At 35.0% G+C, this 15957-nt stretch overlaps 1 protein-coding gene across 10 annotated transcripts in view; it reads left to right on the top strand.

Annotated features, from left to right (window-relative positions):
• The window catches only part of LRBA (LPS responsive beige-like anchor protein), a 705137-nt gene that overhangs the window by 509868 nt on the left and 179312 nt on the right, over positions 1-15957 (top strand). For all 10 annotated transcript variants that reach the window (XM_070504873.1, XM_070504881.1, XM_070504880.1 and 7 more), the window contains one exon: positions 764-876. In XM_070504873.1, the coding sequence (XP_070360974.1) occupies positions 764-876 (113 nt within the window). The remainder of the gene's footprint in view (positions 1-763; positions 877-15957) is intronic.

Genomic DNA, 15957 nt, shown 5'->3' with positions numbered 1-15957 from the left:
AAGAAATGATATCCAGAAAACTTCTGTATATATGTAAAAGGGCTACCTCATCCTTTGCCTTACTCATATTTTTAGTAGACCTAAATGTGTCATTGAATGTCATTAGTTTAGAAGAAGTATAGAAGAGTATGTGACAGCGTCTAGGAGTGGGGGAAAGCAACATTGACAATGATGTACGTTGTATTCGGAGGATCAGGGAATTTGAAAGCTGTCACAGGAATTTCAGTTATTTAATACAACATCCTCATTTTACAGATGACTAATAAATGCCCACAAGGGTTAGGTCACTTAAACTTGGTTGATTAGTTGGATGGTTGGTTAATTAATGGCAGAGAAAGGATTCTGGTTTTGAAGATCTCTATGAGAATTGCAAATTGTTTTTTAAAGTCTTAATAAAGATTATTTTATTTGCTGCTGGCTTTCAAGTAATGAAAAAGTCAAGTGTAGTTTACAAGAACATAAACTTGGGGGCCAGAATATCTAGATTTGAATATGGTTCAACCATTACTAGTTGCATGATTTGGGGCAAATTACCTAACCTTTTGTGCCTCAGATTTTTCATCTGTAAAGTGAGGACAATGCTAATTTAATAGGGTTATTGTGAGGATTAAATGAAATAGTGTATGGACAGCACTAAGAACAAGATCTCTCACTCAAGAATTGCCAGTGTTTCTTGTTATTTTTAGTAAATTATACTCCTCAATCAGTTTATCATTTCATTTTGTTATTCTAAATTGAGTTACTTTTTTTTTCTCTCTCCTAGGACGAAGTTACAATGATTTAAATCAGTATCCAGTGTTTCCCTGGGTCATCACTAATTTTGAATCAGAAGAACTGGATCTTACCTTGCCAAGTAACTTCAGAGATTTGTCCAAGGTAATCTCTCAGTAATCATCTGAAATATAATTGTCTTGCATATAAAAATAAATTTGATCATTTTTAATTTTCACATTACTCCTTAAAAGTTTTTTTATTATAACTTTAATATGTTTATCTTTTAAATGTATTTTCAGTATTCTCAAATTTGAAATTTAGAAATTTAATGTGCATGATAAGCTCGACAACAATGAAAAATATTAATAGTTACGGGGCAAGCCTAGTGGCATGATGGTTAGGTTTGCACGCTCTGCTTTGGCGGCCCACAGTTCATATATTAACAGTTATATTCCTTTTGTCATGTACATTTAAAAAGACATTATTCCCAAATATCAACTTCTAAGAGTGTTAGTATTTGATAAAACATAGGAGGAAAATCATGGCAATTTCTCACCAGTACTCTTAAAAAAGACAAGTAACCCTGCACTGCTCCCAACCTCCTAACTGATCTCCCTGCTCCCTCTAATCCCATTCCTCATGCGACAGAATGAACCTTCTTTAAATCTAACATTGAATTATATAAATCCAGTGCTTAAACCTTTCTTGACTTAGCTTTTTTTTTTGTCTCTCCAAAGCCCCAGCACATAGTGGTATATCCTAGTTGCAGGTCATTCTAGTTCTGCTATGTGGGATGCCACCACAGCACGGCTTGATCAGCAGTATATAGATCTGCACCCAGGATCTGAACCGGCAAACCCCAGGCCACCAAAGTGGAGCAAGTGAACTTAACCACTCGGCCATGGAGCCGGCTCCCTTGACTTATCTTTGATTGCAGAATGAATCTTTCCCAATTCAGAGCTTTGCTCTCTCTGCCTTTAATATTTGTCTCCCTACTGTGTGAGTGGCTGACTCTAGTCCTTTAGGTCACCTCCTCATAGAGACCATTACTGACTACTTTCCTTCCCTGATATTCTGCTCTGTTTCTTTCATAGCACCTACAATGTCTTGCATTTACATATCCTTCTACCTACTTATTTTGGTTTTTCCTTTCTCCCCCACTAAGCTCCATAGTGATAGAGTTCTTGTTGTTCACCATTATTTCTCCTATGCCTAGCACAGCACCTCCTGTTCAATAAATGTGTTAAATGAATTAAATAATAAAATATATATGACATTTTCCCTAAGTTATAAAGTATTAATGTTAACTATATTAGATTTTTAAATGTCAAAAATGTGAATAAGAAAACAAAAATTACCCCTAATTTACTACATATCAATCAGGAATGATTACATTATATATATATATGTACACATACACACTATTTTTAACTTTTCTCTAAGTATTTTCCCATATCTTCAGGTATTCTTCAAGATCTTTCTTTTCTGTCCTGGATTATCAATAAATAGAATATCTTGAACCATTATTTTGTGATGTAAAATGAGGTTATATGTCTTTTTTTGTTTTAGCATTTTAGCATGGAGAATTTCAAGTATATACAAAGGTAGACAAAATAGCATAATAAATTCCCATGTACCAATCACCCTGCTTCCACAGTTATCAACTCATGGTTACACTTACTTTATCTTTACTCTCATTTTCTTTCCCTCTTCCCATACTACTTTGAAGCAAATCCCAGACCTATCATTTCGTTCATAAATATTTCAATATGTACTTCTAAGAATTCTTTTTGAAGTACAACCATAAAACCATTAGCAAACCTAAAATACTAACATAATTTCTTAATATTATCAAATACCCAGGGGCTGGTCCCGTGGCCAAGCGGTTAAGTTCACGCGCTCCGCTGCAGGCAGCCCAGTGTTTCGTTGGTTTGAATCCTGGGCACAGACATGGCACTGCTCATCAGGCCACACTAAGGCGGCGTCCCACGTGCCACAACTAGAAGGACTCACAACTAAGAATATACAGCTGTGTACTGGGGGGCTTTGGGGAGAAAAAGGAAGAAAAGAAAAAAAAGAAAAAAGAAAATAAAATATTATCAAATACCCAGTAGGTATCATATTTCCAATGAATTACTACTTTCAAAATTCTATTTAGTTTGTTTATTCAAATCAGGATCCAAATAAGGATCGCATATTGCAATCAGTGGATACATCTCTTAAGTCTCTTTTAATTTTGTGGGTTTTTCTTTCATCTTTAATTTTTCTTTCTAATTTTTTAGTTGATGAAACACAGTGTTTGTCTTGTATATTTTTTCACAATTTGGGTTTTGCTTATGCATCCCTTTGATATAGTTTAACAGTTTCCTTCCTCTGTCTTCTATATTTCTTATAAATTGGTAGTCGGTTCCAGAGGTTGATCGAATTCAAATTAGATATTTTTAGGAAGACTGCTTCATAGGAAGTTTTCGCGTTCTTCTGTCAGAGGTCATGTATCTACTTTACTTCTCTTTTGTGAGGTTAGCAGTCATTGATATTTAATGCCTTGATTTGTTAGTTTGGTAAGCATTGCAAAATCATGGTATTTCAATTCTGTCACATTTATTTCATTTACTATTGAGAATCATTCTATGATGAGACATTTCCCTTCATCTGTTATTAGGTTTTCTAATGGTACCTTGCATTGGAAAGGCAGGATAAAAGTTTCATTTTTTTCTCTTTATATACCAATTTTCAAAACAGTGAATTGGTTAACATCCTCCAATGAAACTTAACTAATTTTTTAAAAAGATCTTTATGAACTCACTGACTTAAATGCATTTGATGTTTAAATCCGTTGCGGTTATTATTTTTATTAATCTTCAGTTGTTCCTACTTTGACCCCGGGAAGATTCTTCAAGTTGCTCCCGAGTCATTTTGATACAATCTTAATCTTAGTAGTCTTTGATAACTTCCATTCTCTCTGGTGGGACAAGGTGCTCTAGTCCTAACCCTTACATTTTCTGGCCCAGTTCTAGAATCATCTGTTTCTTTAAGGAGCCCTAGTGGGAGTCCTTTTAAAGAGAAATAACATCTGAAGACCACAGTTTGATCTATTGTTCTTGTTACTGGATTTGTCATTATTTCTAGGCCCTTTGAGAAAGAACTAGGAAAAAATTTAAGATGAAATACATCATGAGTTGAAACTGATTCCTCCAATTTAAATTTAGGATCATATTTCCTTTAATGTATAAGGAGTACAGACTCCCGGATCCCATTTGTTCAGGTGGTCAGAAAGTCCAGTTTTTCTTTTGAAGCTTCTTTCCTTTGTAATTTCCAGCAATACCTAAAGAATGTTTATGTATTTCACAGATCTAACCTGGAGATTTCTTTGTTCCTTCTTCCCTGCCTATACCTTGAAACAGCATTGCTCCCTTTCCCTCTAGGTCACTCTAAAGTTCTCAGAACGCCAGACTTCCTGCTCTTAGTACTGACTTCTTCTAAGAATATGCATAATCCCTTCCCTTAACGCTTCCAAATCCATTTTAGGCTACAGTGAAGTATTTAAGTAGAGCTCTACTGAGTACCCAGTCATAGCTCTACTGAGTACTATGAGGTAGTCAGTGATTTACCATCTCAGTTTGAGTATCACTGCCTAGTTTCTGCAGATCCCCACATGACAGGTACCAGTTCAGTCACCATATCTAGTTTCCTTCACATAAGAGGCCAGGGGCTTCCACTTTTCTGATGTCAGAGGAAGAGTGTCCCCTTCTTTACCTGTCTCAGGGTGTATACTTTTTTGCCCTGGCATGATTAACATTAGGAATGTTTGAGAGTAACCCATACTCTGTATACGTAGGATATTATCTGCTTTTTCACACAGTCCAGATGATCACAGTAGTCATCAGTGATGTCAACACAAAGGTTAACATTTTCATCATGACAAACGACGGTGTCTAGGTACGGCCATTGCCTGTTTGATTACCACATCTCTGTCTCTGCCCCCATCTTTGCTACAGTCATCTGATCCTATGATGTCTTCTATTCTCTTTTACCTTTTATGCCTTTGCTGTTGCTCTTCCATTCATCTAGAAATTTGTACTTCCATGCTACTCTCTGTATACTTTTATTATAATACATTACATAATGTATTATAATTTTGACATTTTCTCTGCATTCCCTAATAAGGGAAATCATTGAATAGAAATTTTATGTTTTGTTAATTTCTATATCTCTGGTGCCTGGTATGGGGCTTATAACCAAGAGGTTGTGGCAGTTCATATATCTACTTTTTCACTTTTAAAAGAGAGTTCTCATTTTCAAAAGAAAGCCTTATTTGCAGATTACATATCTGATAAGGGATTAATATCCAGAATATATAAAGAATTCCTGAAATTCAACAACAAAACCAAACAATCTGATTCAAAAATGGGTAAGGACTTGAACAGACATTTCTCCAAAGAAGACATACAGGTGGCAAATGAGCACATGAAAAAATGCTCAACATTACTAATCATTAGGGAAATGCAAATCAAAACCACAATGAGATACCACTTCATGTCTATTAGGATGGCTACTATAAAAAAAAAAGGAAGCATAAAATGACAGATATTAGTGAAGATGTAGAGAAATTGGAACCCTTGTGTACTTTTGGTGGGAATGTAAAATGGTGCAGCTGATGTGGAAAACAATATGGCAGTTCTTTAAGAAATTAAAAATAGAATTACCATGTAATCCCCATCTATCCTACTTCTGGATATATACCCAAAAGAGTTGAAGGCAGAGCCTTGGAAGCGGTATTTGTATACCCATTTTCATATTCATAGCAGCATTATCCACATTATCCAAAACATGGAAGCAATCCAAGTATCCATTGATGGATAAATGGATAAATAGAATGTGGTGTATGCATACAATGGAATATTGTTCAGCCTTAAAGTGGAAGGAACCTCTGATACACACTGCAACATAGATGAACCTTGAAGACATTATGCTAAGTGAAATAAGCCATTTACATTCACAAAAGGACAAATACTGTATGGTTCCACTCATATGAGGTATTTAGATTAGTCAAATTCATAGAGACAGAAAATAGAGTGGTGGTTGCCAGGAGCTAGCAGGGAAGGAGGGACTTATTTAACAATTAGAGAGTTTCAGTTTTTCAAGGTGAAAAAGTTTTGGAGATGGATGGTGATGATGGTTGCCTAACAATGTGAATGTACTTACTGCCACTGAACTGTACACTTAAAAATGGTAGATTTTATATTATGTATATTTTACCACATACTACAATTTAAAAAAAAAGAGGCCAGCAAGGGGAAAAGAAAGATATTAGTAAACTAGACAGAATGCAGAGGTTTGAAAAAGTGCATACGTGTTCCTGCTTTTGCTTCTGTGTGATCACCTTGCAAACATGCCTCAAACATACCCAGGTTATCCTGCTATGGGGACATGACTGACACATGGAGGGTGGTTGAGTTGTGCCAGCTGAGGCCATCCTGCACAAGCCAGTCCTCAGCTGACCACAAAAACATGAACAAGCACATCCAAAAATAGCCAAATCTGGCCCAGATCAGCGGAATTTCCCAGGTGATCCATTGACTGTGAGGAATACTAAATGGATAAATGGTTGTTTTCTTTTTTTGTTTGTTTGTTTTAAAGGAAAACTTTACTTACATTTAGGTATCATATTTGTTCTAAGATCCTGTGATGTTTCACTGGAATCTGTAGAAGTCTTTAGTCTAGTAAATGGGGACTGTATTAGTTTGACTTGTGTAGTGAGCCATGTGGAAGATCAATAATAAAAACTGGACAGCTCTTTAATTCTCAGGCTATTATATCCTACTCTCTCCCTCCAATATTTAAATTTTATGTACATAAAAAGTAAAAATACCATTTTTCATTAATTTTTTAAAATGTAAAATTGGCTTCACAAAATAAGTTATGTTTAAATAAATAACCTTTCTAGAGTTCTAGAAGAGCTCCCTTTTTTTTTATTATTAAGATTATGATAGTTTACAACCTTGTGAAATTTCAGTTGTACATTATTGTTAGTCATGTTGTGGGTACACCACTTCACCCTTTGTGCCTTCCTCCCCAACCCCCAGTAACCACCGATCAGTTCTCCTTTGTCTATATGTTAACTACTACCTATGAGTGGAGTCATACAGAGTTCGTCTTTCTCTGTCTGGCTTATTTCACTTTACATAATACCCTTGAGGTCCATCCATGTTGTTGTGAATGGGACGATTTTGTCCTTTTTTATGGCTGAGTAGTATTCCATTGTATATATATATACCATATTTTCTGTATCCAATCATCACTTGCTGGGCACTTAGGTTGGTTCCACGTCTTGGCTATTGTAAATAATGCTGCAGTGAACATAGGGGTGCATGGGACTCTTGGAATTGCTGATTTCAGGTTCTTAGGATAGATACCCAGTAGTGGGATGGCTGGGTCATAAGGTATTTCTATTTTTAACTTTTTGAGAAATTGCCATACTGTTTTCCATGATGGCTGCACCAGTTTGCATTCCCACCAACAGTGTATGAGGGTTCCTTTTTCTCCACAGCCTCTCCAACATTTGTCACTCTTGGTTTTGGATATTTTTGCCATTCTAACAGATGTAAGGTGATATCTTAGTGTAGTTTTGATTTGCATTTCCCTGATGATTAGTGATGATGAGCATCTTTTCATGTGTCTATTGGCCATCCTTATATCTTCTTTGGAGAAATGTCTGTTCATGTCCCCTGCCCATTTTTTGATCGAGTTGTTTGATTTTTTGTTGTTGAGCTGTGTGAGTTCTTTATATATTATGGGGATTAACCCTTTGTTGGATAAGTAACTTGTAAATATTTTTTCCCAATTAGTGGGCTGTTTTTTGTTTCAATCCTGTTTTCCCTTGCCTTGAAGAAGCTCTTTACTTGGATGAAGTCCCATTTATTTATTCTTTCTATTGTTTCCCTCGTCTGAGGAGTTATGGTGTCTGAAAAGATTCTTTTGAAACTGATGTCAAAGAGTGTACTGCCTATATTCTCTTCTAGAAGACTTATTGTTTCAGGACTAATCTTTAGGTCTTTGATCCATTTTGAGTTTATTTTTGTGAATGGTGAAAAAGAATGGTCAATTTTCATTCTTTTACATTTGGCTGTCCAGTTTTCCCAGCACCATTTGTGGAAGAGACTTTCTTTTCTCCATTGTAGGCCCTCAGCTCCTCTGTCGAAGATTAGCTGTCCATAGATGTGTGGTTTTATTTCTGGGCTTTCTATTCTGTTCCATTGATCTGTACACCTGTTTTTGTACCAGTACCATGCTGTTTTGATTACTGTAGCTTTGTAGTATGTTTTGAAGTCAGGGATTGTGATGCCTCCTGCTTTGTTCTTACTCAGGATTGCTTTAGCAATTCGAGGTCTTTTGTTGCCCCATATGAATTTTAGGATTCTTTGTTCAATTTCTGTAAAGAATGTCATTGGGATTCTGATTGGGATAGCATTGAATCTGTAGATTGCTTTAGGTAGTATGGACATTTTAACTATGTTTATTCTTCCAATCCATGTGCATGGAATGTCTTTCCATGTCTTTATGTCATCATCAATTTCTTTCAAGAAAGTCTTTTAGTTTTTGTTGTATAGATCTTTCACTTCCTTGGTTAAAGTTATCCCAAGGTATTTTATTCTTTTTGTTGCGTTTGTGAATGGGATTGAGTTCTTGAGTTCTTTTTCTGTTAGTTCATTGTTTGCATATAGAAATGCTACTGTTTTATGTATGTTGATTCTATACCCTTCAACTTTGCTGTAGCTGTTGATTGTTTCTAATAGTTTTCCTATGGATTCTTTGGGGCTTTCTATATATAAGATAATGTTGTCTGCAAACAGCGAGAGTTTTACTTCTTCATTGCCTGTTTGGATTCCTTTTATTTCTTTTTCCTGCCAAATTGCTCTGGCCAACATCTCCAGTACTATGTTGAATAAGAGTGGTGAAAGTGGGCACCCTTGTCTTGTTCCTGTTCTGAGAGGGATGGCTTTCAGTTTTTGTCCGTTGAATATGATGTTGGCTGTGGGTTTGCCATATATGGCTTTTATTGTGTTGAGGTACTTTCCTTCTATACCAATTTTATTGAGGGTTTTTATCATAAATGGATGTTGGATCTTGTCGAATGCTTTCTCTGCATCTATTGAGATGATCATGTGGTTTTTGTTTCTTATTTTGTTAATGTAGTATATCACGTTGATTGACTTGTGGATGTTGAATCATCCCTGTGTCCCTGGTATAAATCCCACTTGATCATAGTGTATAATCTTTTTGATGTATTGCTGTATTCGGTTTGCCAGAATTTTGTTGAGGATTTTTGCATCTATGTTCATCAGTGATATCAGCCTGTAGTTTTCCTTCTTTGTGTTGTCCTTGTTAGGTTTGGGGATCAGAGTGATGTTGGCTTCATAGAAGGTGTTAGGGAGTACTCCATCTTCCTCAATTTTCTGGAATAATTTGAGAAGGATAGGTATTAAATCTTCTTTGAATGTTTGGTAGAATTCTCCAGAGAAGCCATCTGGTCCTGGACTCTTATTTTTGGGGAGGTTTTTGATTACTGTTTCTATTTCTTTACTTGTGATTGGTCTAAAATTGGCTTCACAAAATAAATTATGTTTAAATAAATAACCTTTCTAGAGTTCTAGAAGAGCCCCCCCTTTTTTTTTAAACTGAGTCTTTCAGTTTGTACTTCTATGTTAGCACATGGCTTATTAAGATTTTTTTGTGCTTTAGAGGATGTCTTTGTAGGCCTTTTCAGATGCGATGAGTAGTAATGTGGCTTGTGGACATGTTTCTGTCTTGATGGAACAGTTACTGATGGTGATAAGTGGAAGGGCATTTGGGTATTTCTGCTGAGGTTATATTTCTCCCTTCAGCCGTCATTGTACCTGATCCAGAGTTCCTGTAACCCTATCACCTGCTCCTCTCACTGTTCCTTGCCAGCTGCCTCCATTCTCTGACATTGTCTTTGTTCTCTATCACATTCAAAATCTGCGTGACCAGAAGAAAGCCTCCAAAACAACTTTTTTTATATAGGCTATATGACTTTTTCGTTATGAGAATTCATTGAAATAATATAAGCAAAATGCTATTATAGATTATTTGCCAGCTAAATAAAATCCTTTATTAAATTTGAATTTTTTTTATGTTACAGCTGTTTCTAAGGAACTTACCAAATACGTTTGTCGGATGGGTAAAATACTGTTATAACTCATGCTTTTATAACTTATCTTCTGTATATGATGAATAGGCTATTTTTATGCCCCAGTAGATGATCAATGGTAATTTTGCTTTTTTTATTTTGTTAGATTAAAAGTAAAACGGGGAGGGGCTTCAAAACCAAAATAATAGTGTTGCTTTCATTAATCCCTATCCGTATACATCCATATCCACTATACAAAGACATAAAAATATCATTTTTGTGATTGAGTGCCTTTAATTGTATTAGTATCCATTTTTATATTATGAGAAATTTTGTGAAAGATTTGTACTTTGGGCTGAGGAAGGAATATTTACAAAGAGTACTTTGAACAAGAACTGAAGGGCACATAGTTGAATAGTGAACAGTAGCATAATTAGCAGGGCTGGGAAGAAGTGGGGAGCTCTAACACTCAGTCACATATCTTTCAACTAATATCACCTTTCCTATAAAGAAGTGGTAGTCATTCAAGGGACCACTGGTGGCGCAGCGGTTAAGTTTGCATGTTCCGCTTCTCAACAGCCCAGGGTTCCCCGGTTAGGATCTCGGGTGTGGACATGGTGCCGCTTGGCACACCATGCTGTGGTAGGCGTCCCACCTATAAAGTAGAGGAAGATGGGCATGATGTTAGCTCAGGGCCAGTCTTCCTCAGCAAAAAGAGGAGGACTGGCAGTAGTTAGCTCAGGGCTAATCTTCCTCAAAAAAGAAAAAAAATCATTCAAGTTCACAAAAATGGAATTCCATTTTCATTAAATACTAATAGAAATAAATGAGTTTGGAATTAACTACATTATTTTAGGGAAACTAAGCATATCAGATATTTGGAAATTGTACTTTGCACATATAAAATAGTGGTAATTGTTTACTTTATAAAAATGACATTCCTGTTGGTATTACAGTTTACCATAGTATTTACAATGTGATTCAATTTTCAAGTATCTGTTTATAAACATATTTTCAGGAATGCATCTCATACATAAAATGAGCCATATCTGTATGAATAATGATTATAATAGAATTGTATTAAAATTTGTCCCATAGTGTATACATTTAGCAAACATTACTATTTGTTTAAATAAACTTGTAAAATTGAAGAAAACATTATGTGCAAAGCTTAATTTAAAACATAAATAGATCTCATCTCCATCCTTAAGTAGATAAATATAGGCTGACTAGCTTTAAAATGCATTAAATTATTTATGCATATTTATGTTCATTTAATTTCCCCAAAGCTGGTTTCAGAGGCATTTTAGTAGCTTGATACAAAGCAACAATTTTATTTGGTAATCTCTTCTGTGTTTCACAGGAAATTTTCTTTCAGAAGCTGAATTAATGTAATCAACACCCTTTCTTCTGTATTATTTTTCTGATTATTCTTTGAAAAAAGAAAAAGTCTGAATGGGACAATGTAAAAAATGTCTCTTGAAGGTATAAAATTTTTTTTTATGTCCTTATAATTACAAACTAGTTTTGTCATTCTATTGAGAAGATTGTATCTACTTTAGTCTGAATAACTGAGGAAAATAAAATATTTTTTTGTATTGAGAAAATCTTCATTTAGCATAATGATTTAATTTATTCTTTCAAAGCTGAAGAAAAGTAAGGATCAATTTTGAAGTAGATCTTTTTTCTCCTCCACTTTCCCGGTTGTTTCATCACTAGTCTAAAATTCTGACTGATGAGAAGACACATCTAACCATGCATAGACTTTAGAGTGACATTAATCCATATTTTACAAATACACATTGATTTTTATATTTTGACAGCCTCCTTGGAAAAGATAAGAATCAACATTTTCTTTTTTCTTTATAAGAAATTATAATTAGGGCAGAAATGTATTTACAAACTGTCATACCATGAAAACAAATTATGATGGCTGAGTGTTTCAGTACTAGGGCTTCCTTTGTAGATTAGTAAGATTTTCTTTGCTATCGTGATTTGTTTTTTCCCTTAGTAGGAGATTGATCGTGTAAACCAATTTTCTAAGAGAGGAAAACCAAGACAATTTGAGGCAATCATTTCTCTTCTATGTGATCAACATAGTTATTTTGGAATATTCAATGTGTATATGTACTGTAATCTGAATTCCAATTCCAAAATGATAATCAATTCACTTGCAAATGAAAACTTGGCTATAGATTTCAGAAGGAAGGAATATCCCACTTTATTATTGTTAAGTAATTTTTATTGAAGGCTTAATTACATGTCAGCCTGTTATCTAAGTATATTATATGTGTTAACTCTTTAACCCACGCAAAGACCTTATTAGATAGGTAGCATTATTATTGTTTTTTACAGGGGCAGAAACGGAGGCACCGTGAGGTTAAGCAAGTTGCACAAAGTCATACAGCTAGTGGGTGGAACCAAAATTTAAGCACTAAGCCAGTGCTTTCCAAATTGCGGTTCACAGCTAGAATTTTAAAAAATGAATAGGGGGGCCGGCCCCAAGGCTGAGTGATTAAGTTTGCTCACTCTGCTTCGGTGGCCCAGGGTTTCGCTGGTTCAGATCCTGGGTGTGGACATGGCACCACTCATCAGGCCATGCTGATGTGGCATCCCACATACCACAACTAGAAGGACCCACAACTAAAATGTATAACTATGTACTGGGGAGATTTGGGGAGAAAAAGCAAAAAAAAAGAAAAAGAATAAAGCAGCATAGTATTACATAAAAAAAGAAAATATCAGTGTGCATCATGTATGAATCTTCTGCTTAAGGGGATGTGTGTGGTGTGTGTGCTGAGTTATGATTTCAAGTGGCATATTTCTTGCTATGAGTTTTGACTCAGAAAGTTTAAGAAAAACTGCAGTTTGCTATACTGCCTTCTACGTTTGGCATCAATTGCTGAGTCTGTTTTAATGTTATTTTATCAAGTTGCCTTTTACCTGTTCATGCTCAAATATGTGGTATACAACCAGCATTCTATTGCTTCAAAAAGGAAAGCTTTTCCAAATTGCCTACTCTTAGTGTGTTCCAAGTTATGCTACAAGCTTTTTTGACAAAGCTTGTTTTATGAAAAAGCTAAATGTTTGGTTAAAACTAGAGAATCCTTGATGTTACTACTTGAATATTCATATTTTTTCATTTATTGATTGTTTTTCGAGTAATATTGTATGCCAGGGACTCTTAGTTCCTGGAGATTCAAAAGAATAAAATCAAGTAGTTACGATCCTACTGAAAAGTAAACTGAAAGTTGGGGGAAAATACAGGAAGGCCAAGAGAAAAGCAAGTATTTTTTCATAATTAAAGGTCACTTTCTTAATATGAAGGAAAATCCTGAGGGAGTCTGAGGTAAAGGGTAAAGAAAAATCATTCATTTTTCAGCTTTAGAGTGCAAGTACAATCTGAGCTGTTATTTTGGTTCAGAGTGCAGAAACAAAAAAAGTCAACGTTAGGGGAAAATGAACCTGCGCCGCGCTCTCCTGGCTCCTGCCTTGCAGTGTCGGAATCTGAGGAAAGCTTATTATCATCACATCTTCAAACTGAATTTTAAATTTTGGTCCAGGCCCCAATAAATAATATTTTTTTTGTGTGTGTGTTTTTAAACCTATGTTACAGTGCTGTACCATTCATACTGTTAAATTAGCAACTTCCTGTGCCCTAGTCTGGATCAAAATGTTTCTCAAGAGTAAATTCTCAGATAACTGAAGAGAACTGAATGACAAAGCTATCCTGAATTTACTTACTTGCTGAAGAGTTACTATTGTTTGTCCTTAGTGTTTATTGTGTTTTTTCCATCTCTCTCTTTGTTTAAGAAAAAGTAAGTGATTTTTCTGTCTCTCATTTATCTCCTACCATTTGGTTGTATATTTTTATATGCGAGATATTTCTCCCTAACATACATTTAATATACAGCATGCATCTTGACCTGGAATTGACTACCGACATTTAACTGTTGTTGATCAGACAGCACTTCTTTATCTCTCTAAGTTTTAAGTGCTGTTTCTGACGAATGCCAGTCCTTTTAGTCTGCTCTGTAACAGATATACTAGGAATCAGTATACCATCTAGATGTCACACAGAGAAATGAACTCTTTGGGCGGGGGAGGGGCAATATTGTTTAAATATGATAGGTGTTATAACTTTTACTTTGTTTTTCTGTTTTTTGGGCTTCAGTCATACCAAAGGAATTCAGACTTAAAAAGAAAAAACATGATATTTCAACAGTAAATAATGGATCTTAAAGCATTTAAGTAAAATATAAATGCACAAAAAAAATTAAAAATTATCCTACACTTGGATTTTTTTAATTGGCTGATACAATATACTAAAAATATTTTAATCTTGGCATCAAATACGGATGCTGTTATTTGTCATGTTGGTTTTAGGGATTTTGGTATCAGTTGCATTCTCTGGCCTTGGGGAGTTTACAGTATAATCAGCAGAAGGATGATATTGGGGAAGTTTAGAATATATTTGTAGGATTGTGAGGGAAGCCCTGGTAGGTACCTTTTACTCTAACAAACATTTTACATATGCTCTCTCCTTTAATCCCCTCAGCAACACTATAAGGAATGTGTTATTATCTTTATTTTATAGATAAGGAAACTAAGATGTAGTAAGGTTAAGGCACTCTTCAAGGTCACATGTTTTCCAAGTATAAAGGCTAGGATTTGATCTCAGATCTGTCCTTGTCAGTGAACTGGTAGACTTTAGGTATAACCAGAAAGAATATTTTAGATTGAATACTTGCATTTATATCCACTTCTTTCCAAAATCCAACTGTTCTTCCCTTTATCTTGGTGAAAACGAAGAGGTTTACTTTTTTGGAGAAATTGTGCCAGAGACGTTTCTGATTTGAGAACACCAAAAATGGCAGAGGGAAGATTGAAGGTAGGGAATGGAAAACAGGAGGATTAACTGAAAGCTTTAAGTACTGAATGATGAAGGCCCCCAGACCCCTTTTGCTGTCATGCTATCAGAGCTCTGGCAGCCAGGCTTATACCAGCCCTACCCTGTAAGACAGAAAATTGTATTACTCTTTGGATGTATTGACTGGCTCAAGAGAAAAGACCTAAAAAATACTAACATTTGGGATCCTACTTGGAGCCCGCCTGATTTCACTTCAGCAAAGTCTACCAGTTCACATTGCTACTTATGTTCTCACTTCAGTCAGGTCTTTTGTGCTCATTTTTAAAAACTAAGGTACACCCAAGTGTTTGCAATCATTTAAAGGTTCATGTGAAAGATGACAAAGAATAAAGCAAATAGAAAAATGAAAGAAACCAGAAGAAACAAAGACAATGTAGGAAGCAGAAGAATCCTTAAAAACAAAATAAGAATAAATACCCTCACAGATATAAAACTATTGCGTTAATAGACGTTAAAAAGAAAATGACGCTATAGAAAGTAGAATGTAAGTGCAAATGTTTTCTAAAAGGAATATCAAAATGACATGAGAATATAGCCTGGAAAGGCAAAATTAGAGGCCCAGAGTAGGGCATCTTTGGATTTAGATACACTTGTGTCAGTCTGCCTCCATTTATTAGTAAGGGACCTTTAGCAAATTACTTAATTTGGGAGGTCCTATATAGCAAACTGCTTTCCATATATTATTATTTATATGTAATATTATATAGTATTTATGTAATACTGAAGAGGATTTTTCATAGGTACACTGACCTTTTTATGCTTTAAATTAGTCCTTGTTCAATATGATGTGTTTAGTTTACATTATGGCCATGCAACTCTTTCCCCAGAATTTAATATTAAGTTTAGCAAAGCGTGAACATACCTATATATAGTATAAATATATATATGTGTATATATATGTAGAGAGAGAGAGAGAGAGAGAAAGATATGTTGTGGTGCATTTGGAGGATTTGCTAAAGTTTTGCTTTTAAATTAGGAAAACAGTCTGTTTTGTGTGACTATTTTAAAATTTTTACATTTATTAAGTAATAGCACTCTGTATACCAGATTTGGTTTTCTACTAGAAGTTACCTGCCAGTAGAAGTTTTTAAATGAGTCTAACAGGGGTTAACCCTACACTTAATTTAAGCAGCCTTCAATGACATTGTTTTTTAACATTAGT

The sequence above is a fragment of the Equus asinus genome, chromosome 3 (assembly GCF_041296235.1).
Source record: "Equus asinus isolate D_3611 breed Donkey chromosome 3, EquAss-T2T_v2, whole genome shotgun sequence".
In the NCBI taxonomy this organism is placed as follows: Eukaryota; Metazoa; Chordata; class Mammalia; order Perissodactyla; family Equidae; genus Equus; species Equus asinus.
The sequence above is the reverse complement of the archived record's forward strand: the minus strand, read 5'-3'. Positions and strand labels throughout refer to the sequence as shown.